At 65.5% G+C, this 19,502-nt stretch overlaps 3 protein-coding genes across 5 annotated transcripts in view; all 3 read left to right on the top strand.

The window, feature by feature from the left end:
- Positions 1-661: 661 nt before the first annotated feature.
- On the top strand, positions 662-8,341 carry TH (tyrosine hydroxylase). 3 transcript variants are annotated; one of them, XM_073883300.1, is made up of 13 exons: positions 662-835; positions 2,324-2,512; positions 3,534-3,708; positions 3,995-4,083; positions 4,373-4,440; positions 4,693-4,743; positions 5,106-5,251; positions 5,332-5,467; positions 5,645-5,714; positions 6,372-6,428; positions 6,660-6,755; positions 6,971-7,104; positions 7,945-8,341. In XM_073883300.1, exons 1-13 carry the CDS (start codon positions 746-748, stop codon positions 8,102-8,104), a joined length of 1,461 nt encoding a protein of 486 aa, XP_073739401.1. In that variant the 5' UTR covers positions 662-745; the 3' UTR covers positions 8,105-8,341. The 3 variants fall into 3 exon arrangements, with proteins under 3 accessions (XP_073739401.1, XP_025735069.1, XP_073739402.1); XM_025879284.2 differs by having other exon boundaries at positions 2,297-2,512; XM_073883301.1 differs by lacking the exon at positions 6,660-6,755 and having other exon boundaries at positions 2,297-2,512.
- A 2,150-nt stretch (positions 8,342-10,491) lies between these two features.
- INS (insulin) lies at positions 10,492-11,397 on the top strand. Its single transcript, XM_025879485.2, has 3 exons — positions 10,492-10,549; positions 10,724-10,926; positions 11,252-11,397. Exons 2-3 carry the CDS (start codon positions 10,740-10,742, stop codon positions 11,395-11,397), a joined length of 333 nt encoding a protein of 110 aa, XP_025735270.1. The 5' UTR covers positions 10,492-10,549; positions 10,724-10,739.
- Positions 11,398-12,533: 1,136 nt separating this feature from the next.
- The window catches only part of IGF2 (insulin like growth factor 2), a 28,239-nt gene continuing 21,270 nt past the window's right edge, over positions 12,534-19,502 (top strand). Inside the window, exon 1 of the mRNA XM_073883332.1 lies at positions 12,534-12,850. The gene's annotated coding sequence lies outside the window, so the exon portion shown is untranslated. The remainder of the gene's footprint in view (positions 12,851-19,502) is intronic.

Raw genomic sequence — 19,502 nt, 5'->3', positions numbered from 1 at the left:
GAGCTCTCAGGCTGCTTCTGGAGGGCGATGGGGAGCCATAGAGGGTGGGGAAGTAAGAGTGTCATGGTCAGACCGGTTTGGGGGAAGGTCCTGGAGGAGAGGGGTTGCCCAGCCAGACACCCCTCCCTCCGCTTCCCAAGTTCCTCACACTGGAGGGATGGGCCTTTCTGGAACATTCCAGGTTTCACAGGCTGTGCCTGGGGATCAGGCCCAGGGAAATGGGACAAGGGACAGCTAACGCTCCTGCTGGTGGCATCTAATGGAAACATGCCGTGGGATCCTGCTGGGAAATTTGATGAAGAATCTTCTGGAAAAGCAAATGTTCTCCTGACATCCCAGGTTGGAGTCTGGATTTCTCCCCCGGGGGGTTTCCAGGCCACCTGCCACGTGCACTCTCGGGGCGCCCGGAATAGTACCTCCCTGTGTACCCACTGTCACCCCCACCTGGCGTGTGGAGCTAAGGGGATGCCAGCTGTCCCCAGCCCCACAGAGCCCGTCCTCTGGAGCTGAGGTGATTCAGAGCGAGGGCCGTACCCCTGCTGGGCGCCTGCAGCGGGGACGCAATTAGATTTAATGGGACAGAGCCCTTTCTCCTGTGCGTCTTCGCTCCCGCCCACCGCCTCCCTCAGGCGGCAGGCGGCAGGAGAGGATGCGGGGAGGTGGGAGGTGGGAGACGTCAGCTCAGCCTATAAGAGGCCGCCCGGCAGAGGGCCGTGGAGGCGAGCCCCGGACGGACACCAGCGCCATGCCCACTCCCAGCTCCGCCTCGCCCCAGGCCAAGGGCTTCCGCAGGGCGGTCTCCGAGCTGGATGCCAAGCAGGCCGAAGCCATCATGGTAAGGGGGCTGCCGGTGCCTGGTGGCCAGCATGGGCTGGAAGTGCAGGGGTGTCCCCTGAAGGCTGGCAGGGTACCCGGACTCGGGGTCTATATGACGCCTCGGGCCTGGGCACGGTGTGGGGTCCTGGCCCTGAGCATCTGCTCTGCCCAGGCTGGTAGGTGACCCCCAACCACCCCACTGGGGGGTGTTTGAAGCTCTGTGGGTGGTTCCTCCCCGGCCCGGTGTGTGTGTGTGTGTGTGACAGTGCCCTGGGCCCTGGCGGTGACTCCTGGGGGGAGGTGCTGGCCACACGGAGGGGCAGACCCCAGTCTCCCATGAGCCCAAGGGTGATCGGGGCTCCAGGGCGATTTCCATCGTCATCCACCTGTCCACCGGCCACGCATTCGTACCCACGTATGACCTCCTGTCTTGAATCCCACCTCCCCTGCCTAGCCACCCTGGGCCCCTCTGACCACCAGGACAGTCCCCAAGGCATCACCCAGCACCTGGGGGCCCCCGAGGGCAGGAGGTCTATGCCGGGCATCCTCACCTCCATGAGGCTGGATAACTGGAGACCACTCAGGCCAGAGGAGGGGTCTTGCATGTCCTCAAGGATGCCCCAGAATAATCAGCTCCCAAACATTTCAAATGGGCTCTGTTTTTAGACCTTGAATGAAAACATGGTTTGGGATCCGGAAATGTGATTTGCAGGCACCTGCTCAGAGAACTGCCCCCCCCCCCCGCCCTGGGTTCTCAGTGAGACGTCCTCCACACCCAGCTCCCGGGGCCCACCCAGCCTTGCAGGTGCTCCCTGACCCGGGGCTGCAGCCCTGCTCTGCTCACACCCCCGAGGCCAAGCGGGGGCTCGAGGGGCTTCTCCTGCACCCTCCCCACCATGTTCCAAGACCCGAGGACACCAGAACCTTCTTGGAAGTTCAGCTCCAAGGGACGAGCCTCAGACGTTCAGCTCCTCCTTCACGCTGGCCTGGGGGCTCACGGTCTTGGGGACAGGCTGTGGACCAAGTTTGGCCATGTCCCTGTGCTGTGGGGAAGGGCCGGGGTTGGGGTGCCGAGGTGACGTCGTTCAGTGTGGCAGGCTCCCTCCCAGGAGCCAGACCCCGTGTTCCCTGCCCTCCCCAGTGCTCTGGCCGACGTCCACCTCAGGGTCCCGAGTCACCCCTCCTGTCACCTCGTCCGGTTGGGACCCGGGGACAGAAGCAAGGCAGCATGTGGGTGCCGTGGGCCCATCCTCCCACCACACCGGGCCCTAGCCCGTGGCTCCACATCTTCCCGGCCACCCCCCAAGCCCCACTGGGTGGAGACAGGCTCTTAGTTCCGCCCCAGCAGGCGAGGCCCGGCCAGCCAGTCCCTCCCGTGGGCACAGCAGGGGCTCACGGACACGGGGGCGGGGGGGGGGCTTGGAACGGGGTCTGGGGGCGGCCGAGTGCAGGGGGGAGCTGGGCGTGTCCTGCACCGCAGTCCCCACGCTTCGTCGGGCGGCGACAGAGCCTCATCGAGGACGCTCGCAAGGAGCGGGAGAAGGCCGAGGCCTTGTCGGCCGCCTCCTCGGAGCCCGGGGACCCCCTAGAGGCCGCAGTGTTCAAGGACAAGGACGGGAAGGCCGTGCTGAATCTGCTCTTCACCCTACGGGGCGCCAAGGCCGCGTCTCTGTCCCGGGCCGTGAAGGCATTTGAGGTGAGGCTGGCTGGTGCGGACACGGTGTCCCCTCCACGGGACACTCATGCAGAGGCATGGCTGCTCACTGAGGGCCACCAGGGAGAGGGTCTCAGGAGCCCTGGGCCTGGGGGTTTGCACCCTGAGAGCTCTGGGGGGCCCCCACGGCCCTCAAAGTCTCCCTCATGGTCTCGGGAACTCCCTGAGCCCAAACCACCCACCGAGCCCTGACCCCCTGCCATCCCCACACCCACCACGTCACACACAGGGTGACACATGGGGGCAGCACATGTGGCTCCCAGCAGGGCAGCCTGGAAAGTAGGGGTCCCCACCCCCACCTGCCCCTGACGGGCTCCGGCTAATGTGATGGTGGATGGTATTAGTTGCTCTGGTCACATGAGCCCGGGCGGGACATAGGTTCCTGGCACAGGCTCCCAAATGACATTAGAGCCGGACTCCAGCTCCTGGACATCTGTGTGGCCCGAGGGCCCGTCGAGATCCTGCATCCTTGTTGCTGGGTAACGGGCGACGGATGGGAGGTGGCGGCGAGCAGAGCCTTCCTGCCAGGCCCCGGGGCGCTCAGTGGCGCTGAGCGGGGCGTTGAGCCTCCTGGGTGCGGGGGCCGCAGTGGGGCCCAGGGCCCGCCCCCCAGCCCCAGATGAGGCCACCAGGGGTGGCGGACCTTCCGAGTCCCGTCACCCAGAAGACTGGGTGGAGGGGCCGCGCTGAGGACTCCCATCACACAAACTGGACAAAACCCCACCTCCCAGCCGCAAGCCCTCCCCAGGCCGCAGGCTCTGACCCGAGTGTGGAGGAGGGCTTGGGTGTTCCTGGCCGCACACATCCAGGGCGGGGCCGCAGGAGCTGAGCCCACGGAGCTTCGTCCTTCCCACCCCCTTCACCTCCCTCCCGTGTCTGTCTCTCTCTCCATCTCTCTGTCTCTCCATCTCTGTCTTTCTCCGTCTCTCTCTGTCTCTCCATCTCTCTGTCTCTCCATCTCTGTCTTTCTCCGTCTCTCTCTGTCTCTCCCTTGCTCCCTAAGACGTTTGAGGCCCAAATCCACCATCTGGAGACCCGGCCCGCCCAGAAGCCACGGGCAGGGGGCCCCCACCTGGAGTACTTTGTGCGCTGTGAGGTGCCCAGCGCCGACCTGCCCGCCCTGCTCAGCTCTGTGCGCCGGGTGGCGGAGGACGTGCGTGGCGCTGGGGAGAGCAAGGGTGAGGCTGGTTCCCCTGTCCTTGTGGGCAACCCGTGACCTTGAGATGGGGACACAGAAGCTTCCGCAGGGGACCCCTGAGGGGACCACACGTGAGGCCTAGGGGGTCCCCGCTCTGCCGGCTCAGGCCCTCCGCCCATCTGTGTGCTGCCGGGCACCTCTGGGCCCTGCCCGCGGTCACGCCCCCACCCCCCACCCCGGGCCCTGCCGAGGAAGCCGCAAGGGAGGCTGCTTGCAGGCCGGCCTGACGCTCATGCAGGCCCCTGTTCCCTCCGCCCCCCATGAAGTCCTCTGGTTCCCGAGGAAAGTTTCTGAGCTGGACAAGTGTCACCATCTGGTCACCAAGTTTGACCCTGACCTGGACTTGGATCATCCGGTAAGCGGGTGCCCCCGGGCCTCCTGGCCTCCTGTACCCCTGTTCTCATGGCCAGGGTGTCATGGATGGGGCGTCACTCTGTCTGTCTGCTGCCCGGCTCCCGGCAGAACCACCGAGGCCGGGCTCGGTGCCGCCCCCAGGCACCCTGCTGTGCAGGGCAGGGAAGGGGCAGCCGGTGGGCGGGGGGGGGGGGGGGAGGGAAGGGAGGGGGGGGCGGGGGGGCAGGGGGGCATCGGGCAGGGAGGTGGCGGGCGGGCAACCTCCTGAGCGCGGGCGGCACTGCCCCCAGGGCTTCTCGGACCAGGCGTACCGCCAGCGCCGGAAGCTGATCGCGGAGATCGCGTTCCAGTACAAGCAGTAAGGACCCTGCCGGCCTCGGCCTCGGGGAGCCAGACCCCGTCTTGGAGCCTCACACTGGCAGGGGGGCGGGCCATCTCTGTCACCAGCGCCGTCACTGTGGCCACTGGCTCGGGGCCCCGAGCCCAGCCGAGCAAACAGGAAGCTGCCGAGGCCCCGCGGCCGGCCGGTGCTCAGCCCCAAGCCCCTCCTGTCCGCCCCCCTGCCCGCCCTCCCCGAGAGGCCCCTGCTGACTGCGCACCCACTCCGCAGCGGCGACCCTATTCCCCGCGTGGAATACACGGCCGAGGAGACTGCCACCTGGTAAGACCCCGGTGGCCCTCCCGGGGCAGAGGGGACAAGAAGGGCCGTGTGTGGAGGCCGGGGAGAGGAGGGACTTCCCAAGGCCCTGACCGTCCACCTGGGAGGAGAGGCTGCTGCTGGGTCCGGTCATCCCCGCGGCCCTCTGTCCCTCGGAGCCCCCCCAGTGGCCAGGGTCTTCAGGGTCCAGCGAGAGGCCTGCAGTGGGGGCCCCTGCAGAGCCTCCCCGGGTGGGGGGGGGCAGAGAGGAGCACCCACAAGGACGGGCCGCTCTATGTGGGGAGGGGCCGGGGTCTGGGTGGCCAGCGGACATGGCCACGTGGGGACGGGAGCCCCGCAGCAAGGCCTGAGACCCTTGCCTGCAGGAAGGAGGTCTACACCACCCTCAAGGGCCTCTACGTCACACACGCCTGCCGGGAGCACCTGGAGGCCTTCCAGTTGCTGGAGCGCTTCAGCGGCTACCGGGAGGACAGCATCCCCCAGCTGGAGGATGTGTCCCGCTTCCTGAAGGGTGCGTGGGCCGCAGGGGAGGGGCCCGCAGGAGGGAGGCGCCCACCCAGCCTGGTGCCCTGACTCCCATGGCCCTTGCAGAGCGGACGGGCTTCCAGCTGCGGCCCGTGGCCGGCCTGCTGTCCGCCAGGGACTTCCTGGCCAGCCTGGCCTTCCGAGTGTTCCAGTGCACCCAGTACATCCGACACGCGTCCTCGCCAATGCACTCCCCCGAGCCGTGAGTGTGCACCTGCTCCCCACGGGGCCCGCCCCTGCTGCCCAGCCTGCTGCCCGGCCTCGCGCAACGGGACCAGAGGGGTGCCCACCTGCAAGCAGACGGAACGTGGGGGAGGGTGCAGGGGGCGGGCTGTCGGCCCCCCAGCCCCCCAGCCGCCCCTTCTCCCCACCCCCACAGGGACTGTTGCCATGAGCTGCTGGGGCACGTGCCCATGCTGGCCGACCGGACCTTTGCTCAGTTCTCCCAGGTGTGTCTCAGGCCTCAGGCGGGGGCCACTGTGGTCCGGGGCCGGGGGGCTGCACCTGCCGGCCATCCCCGGCACCATGCTTGAGTCCCTTGGCGGCTGGACATTATCCGCTTGGGTCCAGGAGGCTTCAAGGAGACTGGATGATCCTGGAATAGAGGGGCGGGTGGGCCATGGCGGGTGTGCTTGGACCCACTCTAGGAAAACCTCCTTATAAAAATGAGTCAGCCCTGCTGCTTGCCGAGCCCACAAGCGGGGGCCGGGGCGCGGGGTCCCATGGCCTGTGCTGCCACCTGCTGGCTTCCTGAAGAACAGCAGAGAGCTGTCCTGGTCCCTGGATTGATCCTGGGAGGGTCCCTGCATCCCAGGAGGGTCCCCCATTTTCGGAGGGCCTCTGCATCCCAGGAGGGTCCCTGCATCACAGGAGGGTCCCCCATTTTCGGAGGGTCCCTGCATCCCAGGAGGGTCCCCCATCTTCGGAGGCCCCCTGCATACCTGGAGGACCTCTGTATCTGGGAAAGATCCCCCATCCTGGGAGGCTGCCCACATCCTGGGAGGGTCCCCGAAACCCCAGAGGGCCCCTGGAGCACCCTCACCGCATGCAGGCGCCCATGTAGGGGTGGGCCGAGCCCCTCCCTTCTTAGTCTCCTGCCTCCACAGGACATCGGGCTCGCGTCCTTGGGGGCTTCTGATGAGGAAATCGAGAAGCTGTCCACGGTGGGTGCCTTCCCCTGCAGGGCCTTGCGGGGCGTGCTCAGGACACCTGGGTTCAGGCCGGAGGGGCCCCCGTCGGGGCTGAGGGCCCCTCTTCTGTCCAGGGACTGTTACCTTTCCGCTGTGATTCCCAGGGCCGGCCGGGCTCTGCCGGGGTTGGGGGTGGGGCGGGGCCGAGCGTCGGGGGCTGGCGGGGCCGCGGCTGCGGGCACCATTGCAGTGCTGTCCCCCCAGCTGTACTGGTTTACGGTGGAGTTCGGGCTGTGTAAGCAGAATGGCGAGGTGAAGGCCTACGGCGCTGGGCTACTGTCCTCCTACGGGGAGCTCCTGGTGAGGCCCGCCCCTGCCGTGGCCCCCCGGCCAGGAGGGTGCTCACCCTGGGGCTCCCGGGGAGGTGGGAGCAGGGGATGACCGGGGAAGCTCGTCCTGCGCTGTCCCCAGGCCTCTAGAGGACCCCTGCAGGGAGGGTGTGGAGTCAGGATGCGGCACTCCGTTCCCTCCGGGCCCGGGGCGTGGGGGCCCTGTGACCCATGGCCTCCTCCCAGCACTCCCTGTCCGAGGAGCCTGAGATCCGGGCCTTCGACCCCGACGCCGCAGCCGTGCAGCCCTACCAGGACCAGACCTACCAGTCCGTGTACTTTGTGTCTGAAAGTTTCAGCGACGCCAAGGACAAGCTCAGGTGGGCCAGGGCTCCCAGGGCTGAGACTCCCCCCACCACACCCCCAGACTAGGCTAGCCTGCAAGCAGGGCCTGGTGTGCACACCCCTCCCACCGTTGGCCCCCCAAAAGTCCCGGGGGGGCGGGGGGGGGGAGAGCTGCCGGACTGGTGGTCAGGTCAAGGCCAGGTTTCAGGAGGCAGAGTTTGACCTTTATAAGAAGGATGTGTGGGGCCCTTCCCAGCCTCCTGCCTGCTGAACAGCTGGGGCCATGGGGTGGGACAGAGGGGCAGGGGTGGCTGAGGGTGGGTGGGGGAACCCCGGGGGGCCTGGAGGGGGCGAGGAGCCTCCAGGGCCGGGGGCTGAGGGTGCGTGACCAGTGGTGTCTGGGAGAGGGGGCAAAACCTGACGCATCCCACCTGCTCATCCTCAGAGAGAGTCTTGTTTTCCAGCTAAGGGAAACCGAGGCCCAGGGGCTGTGTGTGCAGAGTGGAGGTGCGGGAGGGCCGGATCCCACAAGCAAGTGTGGGGACAGGAACAGACCTGGGGCTCTCTGGGGCACACAGCCCAAGAAGGCCTCCTGGAGGGGTGGGGTGGGATGGGGGTCCAGCCGAGGCCCGCTTGGGAATGGCCTGTCCTTCCCCTGCCCCCCACCCTTGGAGCAGGCCTCGATCCCCCATCTTGTCCAGTTGGTCGGTCGCAAGAAGCTTTTGGGGCCTGGGCTTGCCCCGCACTGATGATGTGCCCCCCCCTCCTGGGGGCCGCAGACTCTGCCCCAAGCTGCCCCTGCTCCTCCCCACCTCCCCAGTGGCCCCAGAGTCCCCACCAGGTGACCGAGGGTCCATACGCCCTCCCCTCCCTAGGAACTACGCTTCCCGCATCCAACGCCCCTTCTCTGTGAAGTTTGACCCGTATACCCTGGCCATCGACGTGCTGGACAGTCCCCATGCGATCCGGCGCTCCCTGGAGGGCGTCCAGGATGAGCTGCACACCCTCACCCATGCGCTGAGCACCATCAGCTAGGAGCAGTGGGAGGGGCCCGAGGTCTCCCCACCCCTCCCTAGCCTCCCCCTGGCCCCTGCCCGCGTGAGGGGCTGGATCACTGGGCACCCCGAGAGCCCGCCAGAGACCCTCCCTGCTGGAGGGCACCCCGTGGACCCCCACCCCACTGCTTCTCAGCTCTGCCTGCTGTGTCCTTGCCCCTCCCATGCTGCCCACGCCGCCCACTCGCAACCTCAATAAAAGAAAGAATCCCTCTGACCACCTCCCTGGCCTCCTCTGTGTGCCGGGCTCAGGGCTGGGGCCCCTCACCCCCTGCTCCTAGCCTTGCTCAAAGCTTTCTCTTCTGCCTCCCGCCTTCTCTGAGACCTCACCAGGCAGCCCAGGCCAGATAGGAGATGCCCTGCTCACCCCAAAGGACCAGTCTGTGCTGAGCTCCCAGCAGCTCCAGGGGGCGGAGGGGGTCCTGGCTGAGCGCATCATCCCCGTGGGGGCCGGGGGGCAGGGGCATCGGGAGCCGCACCTGGGGCTCACAGCTCTGCGTTTGGTGGGTGTGGCTTCCAAGGCAGGGCTGCAGGCTGGGCCCTCCCCACAAGCCGGGTGTCCCCACTAGAGGACAGGGGTACAGGGGCCAGCCCGTAGCAGGTGCAGGAACGGGGCCCTGAGGCATCCCACCCGCACAGAGCAGGGCCTGGAAATTGTCCCCAAAATGTGTGCTGATGGGGAGTCCAGCTGAGCTGGTTCCCAGATAACCTCCCTGGGCCTGAGTCCCCCAGCAAGGCAGCTGCGGGCTGGATTCCGGGCTCTGTGAGCTGCCCCTCAGCTCACTCAAGGGGTCTGACATGGCCCTCCAGCGGGAGCCCCCGCATCCTCCAGGGCTGGCCCAGCCCAAGCCTGGGGGCTTCCTGGGATGTGCCTGGTTCCTCCCTCGTTGTGGGGTGAGAAATGCCCACCGGTGTCCCAGGCCCTGCTCACCCCCGGCAGCCATGCCTGCCACACATTTAGTATGTCAGTCCCGGCAAACTCCTACTCATCTGTCAAGGCCCTCTGGGGCAAAAGCTTCTTCCCCAGCCCTCCCTGGTGGTCTAAGCACCTTGCCCATCCCAGGCCTCCCCTACCTGCCTCCCTTCGGCCCACGAGACCCCGGTGGGGGCCATTTCTGAGGGTTGTGAGCCCCACTGAGACCCTGGGGAAGGGGTGAGGGCTGGCCCTGACCCCCGAGCTCTACTGGCCTCTGGGCTCCGCCCTCTCACCGGGGTCCTGCTCCACCCACATCTTCCCATCCTGCATGTTCCTCTCAAGAGACCCCCAGACCCTCCGTGGCTACAGAGGGCCACGGGCTGCGTGGTGGCTGTGGGGGTGGCCGCGAGGCCTAGGCGGAAGCAGCAGTGGGGAAGGCACCCCACAGGATCAGGGGCATCCACCCTGGGCCGAGCGCGGCGTGGGGGAGTTGCTGAGCTCGGAGCAGGTGGGCCAGGCCCCTGTAGTGCCCCGGTCGTGCGGGGCCACAGACCAGGACTGCCCGGGCAGAGGGTCCAGCCTGGAGACTGGGGTCCATGCTGAGGCAAGGGCGCAGGGTGCCCCCAACCCTTCCTGCCCACTTGGTCTGAGGCTACAGGAGGAGGCAGGGCTCAGCCTGTCACAGACCCTAGTGGTGTCACGGTTAGACATGGCAGGGGGAGGGGGAGAGGGTCCTGACCTCTCTCCTGGTCCTGTCCAGGGGGCTGGGGAGCACCCCAGGGGCCCCAACCATATATGTGAAAGCCCAGGGAGTCGATGGTCTGAAAGGGGTCAGCATGGGGGAGCCGGGCAGGGCCTCCAGAAGCAGGGGTGGCACGGAGGGCGAACATGGGCAGGACAGAGGGTGTCGTCTGCTGCCCCCACAGCAGAGATGAGAAGCAGGGCCTAGCCCGAGTGTCCACACAGCGGCTGGTCCCCAAGCTCGGCCCTCAGTGCAGCACCCTGGGTGCTGAGGGTCTCAGCAAGGTTGCCGTGCTGGGGTGGGGGTAGGGCTGTGAGCAGGGACGAGATGCTCCGCCACACCTCCCCCATGGCCTTGCATCATCCAAGGGGCCCAGGGGGCAGACAGGGGTCCAGGGGCCAGGCAGAAGAAGCCCCCTCCTCTGGTCCCGGGCTCCCCTGGACTAATGTGGAAAATGTGGCTCAGGCAAGGCCCTGGGGGGTGGGGGCTCTGCTCCTGTGGAGACATTCTCCCCCAGCTGTGAGTGGCCATCAGGCCCCTCGTTAAGACTCTAATGACCCACAGGTGCTGACGACCAAGGAGCCATTCCCGCAGACCCAGCACTGGGGAAATGATCCAGAAATTGCAGCCTCAGCCCCCCGGCCATCTGCCACCCCACTAGGGGCCCTAATGGGGTGGGCAGTGGGATCAGGAGCTATAAAGCTAGGAGGGCCCCGCAGCACCCAGCCCCCCGGGACCAGCTGCACCCTGACACGGACGGCTAGCAGGTGTGTCCCCGTGGGCTCCTCGTCAGCCTGGGGCTGCCCCGCTGAGGAGTCCGGGGTGTCTGGGCCCCAGGAGCACAAGAGCTCCTACCTCGGAGTGTTTGGGGGCTGAGCACAGGGTGGGGTTCCTGGGTGGGGCACATGACCCTGCCAGCCTCAACCCCCTCTGTGCCCCAGGTCCCCGTCCCCCGCCATGGCCCTCTGGACGCACCTCCTGCCCCTGCTGGCTTTGCTGGCCCTCTGGGCACCGGCCCCAAGCCGAGCCTTCGTTAACCAGCACCTGTGTGGCTCCCACCTGGTGGAGGCGCTCTACCTGGTGTGCGGAGAGCGCGGCTTCTTCTACACGCCCAAGGCCCGCCGCGAGGTGGAGGACCCGCAGGGTGAGCCCCCACGGCCCCCACCTTGGCTTCCCACCTGGCACCGGGGGAAGGCGGGCGGGATCGTGAAAAAGAACAATGACATGCCCTTGGTCACGTCCTGCAAGTGACCAGCTCCCTGGCCAGTGTCGGGCAGGAGGGACGCGAGCGCAGACTCCAGCCTTGGCGCCCCCACCCCCGGGGCCTGGGAACAGGTGGCAGGGTGCATGGGCCCCGTGCCAGGCGGCAGGCACCCTGCTGTCCTGGCAGAGGCCAGCACGGGAGGGTGGGCAGGCAGGGGAGAGCGTTCTCTCCCCGACCCGCTCCCCCCTTGTTTGCTTACCCGCAGCGAGGGACGTGGAGCTGGGCGGGGCGCCTGGCATGGGCGGCCTGCAGCCCCTGGCCCTGGAGGGGGCCCTGCAGAAGCGGGGCATCGTGGAACAGTGTTGCACCAGCATCTGCTCCCTCTACCAGCTGGAGAATTACTGCAACTAGGGCACCTCCCCGCGCCGGTGGCCCTGAGACTTCCGTGCCCTGCACCCCAAGCTATTCAATAAACCCTCTGAATGAGCCTTACGGGTGTTGTCTGTGCGGCGTGGGGATTGAGGTGTCGGCCAGGGGGCCGGCAAGGCGACTGCCTGGGCCGTGGGGGCCCTTCCAGGGACCCCCGTCCTGTTCTCTCTACACCAGCCCCTCCAAGCTTGGCCCTTGCTCACTGGGTGCCCACAGGCAAGCTCCTGCCCTGGGTGCTGTGAGGTCCCAGGGCCCCTGGCTGTTCAGGACAGGACAGAGAAGGGCTCCGGGGGCTCTGGGGGGCCTGGGGGGCCTGAGGCACTGGCTGGGAGCAGATTCTCTTAGCTCAAAAGGCTTGAGCTCTCAGGGCCCCCAGAGCACTTTCCAAGGAAAGAGATTGAGAACACCCCAGCAACTTCTCCCCGCCTAGCCCTGCAGCGCTCTACTTTTAGAGCTATTTCTGATGGAGGCTGAGAGGGGGACGGGGTCCTGCAGGGGCAGGGGACAGAGAAGGGCCCAAGGGGCTGCCCAGGGCTGGGCCTTTCTAGGGCCTCTCTGCCACCCCTGCTCTGGGCAGGCCCAGGGCCGTCCCAGCCCCAGCCCAGATCCAGCCAGAGGAACCCACGGGTGCCCTGGAGGAATCAGTAGAAGCCACATGGCAGCCTTGAGCTGAGGGACGGACTCGGACCCCATGGGCACTGGGCAGGAGTCTTGGGCCTGGCACTCAGGGGTGTCCCAGCTGCGCTGCCCCAAGAACTGCAGCCCACAGGGCCCAGGCTGGGTCTCCCTGCTGCCCCACGGCCCTCTCCTCCTGCTCAGCAGCCCCAGACCAAGTGGTCAGTCCCAGAAGGGCCTTTGGGCCTAAGGATGAGGTCACTTGGGTTCAGGCCTTCAGGGATCCTCCAGTGTGGGTCCACTGGGCACGCCGCCTAAGCCGTCACCTGGCATGCCAAAGAGCCTGGGGGCTGTCTGGGCTGGCCATGGCCTGGGAGGTCAGCGGGTGACCCTGGCAGCACAAAAGTCTGGCCAGCCGGCCACCCAAGCCAAACCAATGTGCGCCTCTCCTGAAGGCTCCGCCCGGGGCCGGGGCTGGGGATGGCTGGGCCGGGGCCCAGGCGCCCGGGCCCCCTGAGGCTGCAGACCATGCAGAGGCGGCCTCGGGGCCAAAAGTAGATCATCCTGCTGGGGCCTGGCTGTCTTGGCAGCCTCCCTGTAGCCCCCAGGTTCCCTCCTGGGCCACCCCCTCCCCACGACATCGACACCCCTGGAGATGTGGCCGTCCCCCAACTAGCTCCGCCCCTAGAGCGGACGGCCGGACACTGGACCCGGAAGAGGAGGGGAGGAGGCGGCTGGCATCAGCGGTGAATCATCCATGGGAGCACCCAGGTGGCCCCATCTGCAGGGGTAGAGGCAGGGGCGTCCTGCAGGAGTTGAGGTAGGTAAGCACCCGGGGGGCAGGCCTGGGCGCAGCTGGGACGGGGAAGTGCCCTGGAGGCAGCAGTTGGCCAAGCCCGTGTCCTGGCTGGCCTGCTGGTGGGCAAGACCCTGAAAGATGACCCAGGTGCCCCCCTCCCCCTCAGGGGCCAGCAAATTCTGTGGAGCGGGGGGCAGGAGTATATGGGGCCTTCTCAGCTGCTGGGACTCAAGGTGCTGCTGGTCTTGGGTGGTGCTGGGGACTCGGGGGCATCATTGGAGGACTCCCTTCCGTTGTGGGGGGGCTCGGGAGAGGGCTCATGTCCACTGGGGTGGGAAAGCCTGCCCACCCAAGAGACACGGGCATGGTGTGCGGCCCCCCTTGGCCCCCCTGCCTGGGCCGGCGCCCATCTCCCTGTTCCCTCCTGAGACTTACTGCAGCCCTGAGACCCAGGCCCTCCTGCCGAGACTTTCCCACCAGCCTCTCGGCCCCCCATGGCTGTGTTCTTGGCAAGGTGGGTGCAGGACTCTCCATACCCCCCACACAGACGGATCCCGGGGGCAGGGAGAAGGGGATGCCCATGGTCGCCAGGGTCCCTGGTGGCAGAGGTGGGATCAGACCCAGCCTCCTGCTTGGCACCCCCCTGAGTACTGAACCCCAGATGCCCCAGTTTCCCAGAGCCCCCGGGTCACCCCATGGAAGCCAGGCCCACAGATCTTGGCTCTGCCACCGCCTCCAGGCCCATGCTCCGCCCCTTCTGGGAACTGGGAGAACAGTCGTCCCATGTCCTCAGACCCTGCCTGCCCTTGGAACCTGGGCTTCCCTTGCCCGCGAGGCTGGCAGTGGCTTTCAGCTGCATCCAGGCCAAATGCCCCTTAGCCAGGGGCAGTGGGATGTGAAGGAGCAGACCCCTGGCCATGCCGGGTCCCCCAGCCCCCTCACCAGAGGCCAAGGTCCCCACCCCACGCACCTGCTCTCATGTCTGGTCGGTGTCCCACTGTCATGAGTGCCACGAGGGGTGGGATCTGTTGGACCCATATTCTTAATGGGGAGGCTGAGGCTGGAGCCAGGATGTCTGGCCCTCTGGTGCTCACAGTGTGGCTGCCTCCAGGCTGGCTCCCCAGATTGCACTTGCTCCTGGCACCGATAAACTGGCACTTCCGCCTGGCCCTTGGGGCATTATTTGCCTTGTCCTGTTGGTAAATATTTACCATCCTCAAAGTTCTCCAGGCCCGAGCAGACCCTGAGGGGCAAGGGAGGCAGATGCAGGGATGCCGGAGTGCCCCCCCACCGCCGCCCTTGGAGGGTTGGTGCCTGGGGGGGGCCGGTCCAGGAGAGGGAGCGAGACCAGGAACCAGTGGCCCGAGCTCCTGGAAAGGCCCCCTGGCAGAGCCCGGGCTGAGCCCTGGCCAGCATCTGTGTCCCGCCAAGCTGTGAGGGGAGACGCCTGTGTCCCCACCTTAGGAAGCCTGCCTCGGACCCAGGCCTGGTCAGGCCCCCAGCGCAGGTGGCTCCCCTGAGCAGGCACCTGTCCACGCCAGGCAGGGGGACCCGGGGGGGGGGCCATTCACAGATGTGACCAGCAGAGGGCACCAAAGCCCCACTTTTGCCGCGTGTCCCTCAGCGTTGTCCAGGCCGGTGGTCTGCTCTGAGGGGTCCGTGCCTCTGAACTCCTGCCGTGGGGCCCTCACGGGAGCTGTGGGGAACGCTGGCTCTAGCGGCCTGGAGGCTTAGGAAGGAGACGGTCTCAGGCCCCCCGGCCAAGTGGGGACCAGGCTGGACGAAAGTACTGGGTCCCCAACATTCTGGGAAAGTCTCCAGGGAGAGCCTGAGCCCCGGCCCCCAGAAAGGCGGGGGCCCGGGACCCGGGGTGGGACCCTGAGGCCCGCGGAGGGGCCGGCGCCCACGCCCTCTCCTGAGGGGTCTGCAGGACACAGGAATTGGAGGCTGCGGGCTGGGGGCCGCGGGTCCGTCAGGCCAGCCGGTCCCTCGAGCGGGAAGGCTTCGGTGCGGCAGGGGCCCTGGGACCTGGGAGGCCTCAGGCAGGGTCCAGCTGGACCCCACGTCCCATGTCCACCCCCCGTCCCCACCCAGTGCTGAGAGGAGAGAGGTCGGTTGCAGAAAGAACATTTTGGGGTCAGAGGTGGACAGGGGTCTGGGGAGCACAGAGATAAACAGGGTGGTGGGGGCCGGCCCTCCTCCCGCCCTCCCTCCGGCACTATTGTTTCTGGCCTCCGCACAGGGACAGCGAGGCAGATTCCTTCGAAAGTGGACGCTGACAGGGGTGCCTCCCCATCGTCCCCCGCAGTGTGGTCAGGCTACACTGGCGCCAAGCACCACCAGCACCCCCCGCCCCTCCGGTCCTGAGCTCCCAGGTCACCTGCCAGCCCCAGCCTGCAACTGGTCGGGGGGGCACCGGTCCCGACGGGCTCTGAGGCTCCACCAAGGGGTCCCTGAGGCTGCCCCCAGAAGCGGGACTCGGGGCTGTACTGAAAGGCCACCCCGCCGTCCCTACCCCCCGAGGCACTGGGCTGAGCCATGGCATCCTGGGGGCCCTGCTGGGCCCACGGCTGGGCTGCAGCTGGAATCCGTCAGGTGGGGGGTGGACGTGGGTGCCGCTTCCCCAGCTCCCCTCACCCAGGGAGGCTCTGGATGTCCAGACCCGAGAGGCTGACCCCTGGACCAAGGTGACAGGGTCATGGGGGGCTGAGCCCGAGCCCCCATCGCCACACTCAGGGCTCCCCATCCATGAACCCATGAGGGTTAGGCCTGGCCAGGGAGGGAGGTGGGCCTCGAGGCCCCCAGCCCGGGGGTCAAAAGCCCCTGAGCTTCTGGGCTGGCCCCACCCCCTCCAGTGGACTCGGCTGGCTGCTGAGCCATCAGAACCTGGCGGGGGAGGGGGCCCACATTCGCCGGCCTCACTCTGACCCTCTTCCCGGCCCATCTGTGTTTTTGGAAAACAGAGCCAGCGCCCCAGCAGCCCTGCCAGCTTGTGGCCATCCCCGCTGTGACTCCGAGCCCACTCCTTTGTTCTTCAAAGGCCATCCTCCCTTCAGAACTTGGCCCGGTTCCAGCCCAGCCTCCCGCGGGGCCACCTTGCCTGCCCCCCCAACGCCCAAGGCCCAGTCGCTGAGGGACCTTGGAAAGTCTCTTCCCTCCCTAGACCTCAGGTTCTTCCTCAGTGGGCAGCAAGAACGGGGCTGGGAGGAGGTGAATTGGGGAGGCCTGGGATGAAGCTGAGGCTCTGGGCCTGGGGCTCTGGCATCTCTGACCCTCCCTGACCCACTCTGATACCCCCTGACCTTCCCTGACACTCCACGGCCCTCCCTGGCCCTCTCTGGCCCTTCTTGACCCTCCCTGGCCTTCCCTGACCCTCCCTAACACCCCTGACCTTCCCTGACATTCCATGACCCTCCCTGACCCTCCCTGACCCTCCCTGGCCCTCCCTGGCCTTCCCTGGCCCTCCGTGATCCTTTGTAATCCTCCCTGGTCCTCCTTGACCCTCCCTAGCCCTCCCTGGCCTTCCCTGGCCCTCCATGGTACTCTCATGAGGTCTGACATGCTCAACTCATCAAGGAGATCTTTAAGGGGCAGGGGTGGGGCAAGGGCAGAAAGGCCCTCTCCAGGCCTAGAGGATGGGTTGGTCCTTGGTTGCCCATGAGGGTGCTTTCTGGACCCCGGTCCAGCTGTGAGGAAAGGAAGTGGCAGAGAGGCCAGGCTCTGGAGAAAGGAAGAGTTGGCCGAGAAACTCCTCAGCTCTAGCCACACAGTCAGAGCTCAGAAGAGAGGGCAGGCTGGGAGGCTTCCTGGAGGAGGTGTCTTGTGCCCCTACACAGGCATCTCAACCTTGAGGACAAGTCCATATCAGGCTGTTGCTGTGGGTCAGGTACAGCTCATGCCACATTCCCTGGAGCCACAGTGGCAGCTGTACTTGCACAGATGCCCCCCATACCCTTCCTCGTGGCTGGGCACGGGCTAGTCCCGACCAAAAAGAAGGGACAGGCTGAGGTCTGGAGAACATGATGGGCCAAATCCTGTGAGTGCCTCCCCTCACCTCAAGCCTCAGCATATCAGAGCCAGCCAGAGTGTCCACCCAGGCCAGTGCCATGCTGAAGGGGGAGAGATGTTTGGGTAGGTGGGCCAGGGTGTAAGTCCCTGCTCTGCTGCTCCTGGCTGTGTGGCCTTGGGAAAGTTACTGAACATTTCTGGGGCTCAGTTTCCTCATCTCTCAGAGGGAAACCAGAGGAGGCTGTCCTTGCCTTGGCTGCTGAGAGGGCCCAGCATGGTGCACCATGTGTGTTGGGGAGCCCCCCAGGGCCTGTGCCAATCAGCAGGCTTGCCTCTCTGCGCCATCAGGTCCTTCCCTAGCAGGATGCCACTGTCATCCCAGGAAGCATCGTCCCCGTGGGCCAGGCATGTGGGTGAGGAGTCGTGGAAGGCCAAGGCCAGGTTTAGGCTCAGCGATCTGTCCTGGCTCCGCTGCTTGCTTCCCGTGTCCAGCAAGCTGTCCCTCTCTGGGGCTTGGTGGCATTGGGACAGCCTGTGGGTCTGGTAGTCCTCCCAAGATCATGGGCAAGAGGAAGTGGATGCGGTCCCCGCCATGTGGCCCATGGGTATGTGGGGGGGGGGGTCTTGCCAAGAGGACCAGCTCCCCAAGGGAGGAGCCTCAGGGCTGAGGTCCTGGAAGGTCCCCATGGAAAAGAGTCCAGGAACGGGGCAGAGACCAGGACCAGCCAGGGCCTGCCGCTGCGCTACCAGTCACCTAGGCTGCACCCCCATATGGCGCCAGGAAAGAATGTTCTAGTGCCAACAGTGAGGGGAGTCAGGAGCAGATACGCATTCACATCAGGAGAGTATAATAGTGAGTGTTTATTCGCGTTTACTTTGTACCAGACACTGATTCCAGGCCTCTGTGTCCTGGCACATGGAACTCATGAGATCAGGGGAGGCAGAGGCCCAGGGGGTGACCCAGCTTGCCCACCTCCACAGGCAGAGCCAGAACGTGAACCCTGTCAGCCTCCAGGCCTCCTCCTGTCCACTGCTCCCCTCCTGTCCATCATGCCTGGCGCCCCTAGGGCCCTCGTGATGCGGCCTGGGGGCCTTCAAGCCTGTAGGCAGCCCCCAGCAATCTCCCCTGGCTGGTCAGACTACCTGCTGCACAGATGCAGGAAGCTGAAGGTATCCGATGGGACAAAATCTAGCTTGTTCAGGATGGGGTTCTCTCCATTCCTGGGTTTGGTAAAGGGACCCTGTTGTTATCCAGGAGGCACTATTACTGATTTAAGGGAAACTAGGCTTTCTGAGGCAGCGGATGCACTTCTACAAGTGGCCACAAGGTGTCGGGATCGGGCCAGATTTGGAAAACCCTGCTCGCAAGAGGGCTTGGAGAACAAAATTCAGCCTACCCCTGCTCCTCCCAGGGTCTCTGCCTTGGGAAGGGGGTCCTAACATTAACATTCTTCCCAGAGCCTCCCAGTAATAGATCTGAGTTTATTCTGATACAAATATAATACGTGCCCCTCTAATTTTCAGAACACAACGATGCTTCTGGAAGGTGTCCCAGGTTGCACCTGTGGTTTTGGGCATCTGCCTTGCCACATCCGCTAGTGTTGGGGAGTCCCCCAAGGGGGGAATTCCCCTAGGCCTCCCTCCACCACCTGTTCTGTAATGCCAGGATGGAAATGGATAAAAGTCTCCTATCTGAGCACAGAAAAGTGCAGAGCCCACCTGTACCCTGATGCTGTAGGGGGCCCCGCTCTGTACAGACAAATGTCCTTTTGCCCCCTCAGCCCTCTCCCCAGAATACCCCAAGTTGTACTAAGACCGGTGAGCTCTTCTGCTGTAATTCTAGAAGTGGCCACCAGGTGTCAGCATGAGGCTGCTCAAGCAGCAACTCTTCTGCACTTGGGATTTCTGGGGGTGCCCCAGAAGTCTCCTGAATAAATGAGGTTCTGGCTGGAACCCCAGGACGGGATGATCCTCTTCCAGGCCCAAAGGCAGTGGGGGCAATGAGGTTTTTGTTATGAGGTGTCCCTGCAAGCTTGGGGGAGAGGTTTAAATTCCCAGCGAGATTTAGTTCAATGGGGCACTCCAAATTTGTCCCTTTTGTGTTCCTTCCCCCTACCTGTATCCTTTATTGGCCATGTGCTCTCCCTCCACCATGGAAAAGAAATGGAATGCAGGGCTGTGGGTCCCAGCCCTCACACCCACCTCCCTGACCCAATGCCTCTAGTCCTGCCTCAGTGGTGCCATGGCTTAGCTAGTCTTCCATGGGTCCTTCCCACCCTGACCTCTATCCTCTGCTCCCCTCTCCTTGCTTAAGCACTCTGGGTTCCAAGATGCTCGTGGATTAAAATTGCCCTGCATGATTCCCTTTTGGGCCAGGCTTGAGATAGGGATCCAGATTAGAGCAAAACTCAGATTCAAGACACTGTTTTGGGGCTGGGAGCTCCCACACTTCCAGGAAATGATCTATGAGTTTGAAAGGCTACTTCCTTTTCAGCCCATTAGCTGCCTGCCTTCTCAGTTTGGTGGGCCTCCTGTGGAACCCTATGTCTGGCTTAGGGTCAGCCCTTACACTCTCCGTAGCTCCACCTGTGGCTTGGAAAATCCCAGCCAAGTCTTCTCATAAGGACCTGGCAGTAGCTCCTTGCAACATCTGGGTATCTTGCAG

This window comes from Callorhinus ursinus, unplaced genomic scaffold, assembly GCF_003265705.2.
Source record: "Callorhinus ursinus isolate GAN/ISIS: 27379988/994484 unplaced genomic scaffold, GSC_fseal_2.0 scaffold51, whole genome shotgun sequence".
Classification (NCBI taxonomy): domain Eukaryota; kingdom Metazoa; phylum Chordata; class Mammalia; order Carnivora; family Otariidae; genus Callorhinus; species Callorhinus ursinus.
Note: the sequence above shows the minus strand (reverse complement) of the source record. Positions and strands in the feature narration are given on the sequence as shown.

Excerpts from the sequence above, each read along its gene's own strand:
- TH (XM_025879284.2), top strand. The coding sequence starts at position 746 with ATGCCCACTCCCAGCTCCGCCTCGCCCCAGGCCAAGGGCTTCCGCAGG. Across the intron at positions 4,084-4,372 it reads ACCTGGACTTGGATCATCCG|GGCTTCTCGGACCAGGCGTA; the intron begins GTAAGCGGGTGC and ends CACTGCCCCCAG. Across the intron at positions 7,105-7,944 it reads GACGCCAAGGACAAGCTCAG|GAACTACGCTTCCCGCATCC; the intron begins GTGGGCCAGGGC and ends TCCCCTCCCTAG.
- INS (XM_025879485.2), top strand. The coding sequence starts at position 10,740 with ATGGCCCTCTGGACGCACCTCCTGCCCCTGCTGGCTTTGCTGGCCCTC. Across the intron at positions 10,927-11,251 it reads CGAGGTGGAGGACCCGCAGG|CGAGGGACGTGGAGCTGGGC; the intron begins GTGAGCCCCCAC and ends GCTTACCCGCAG.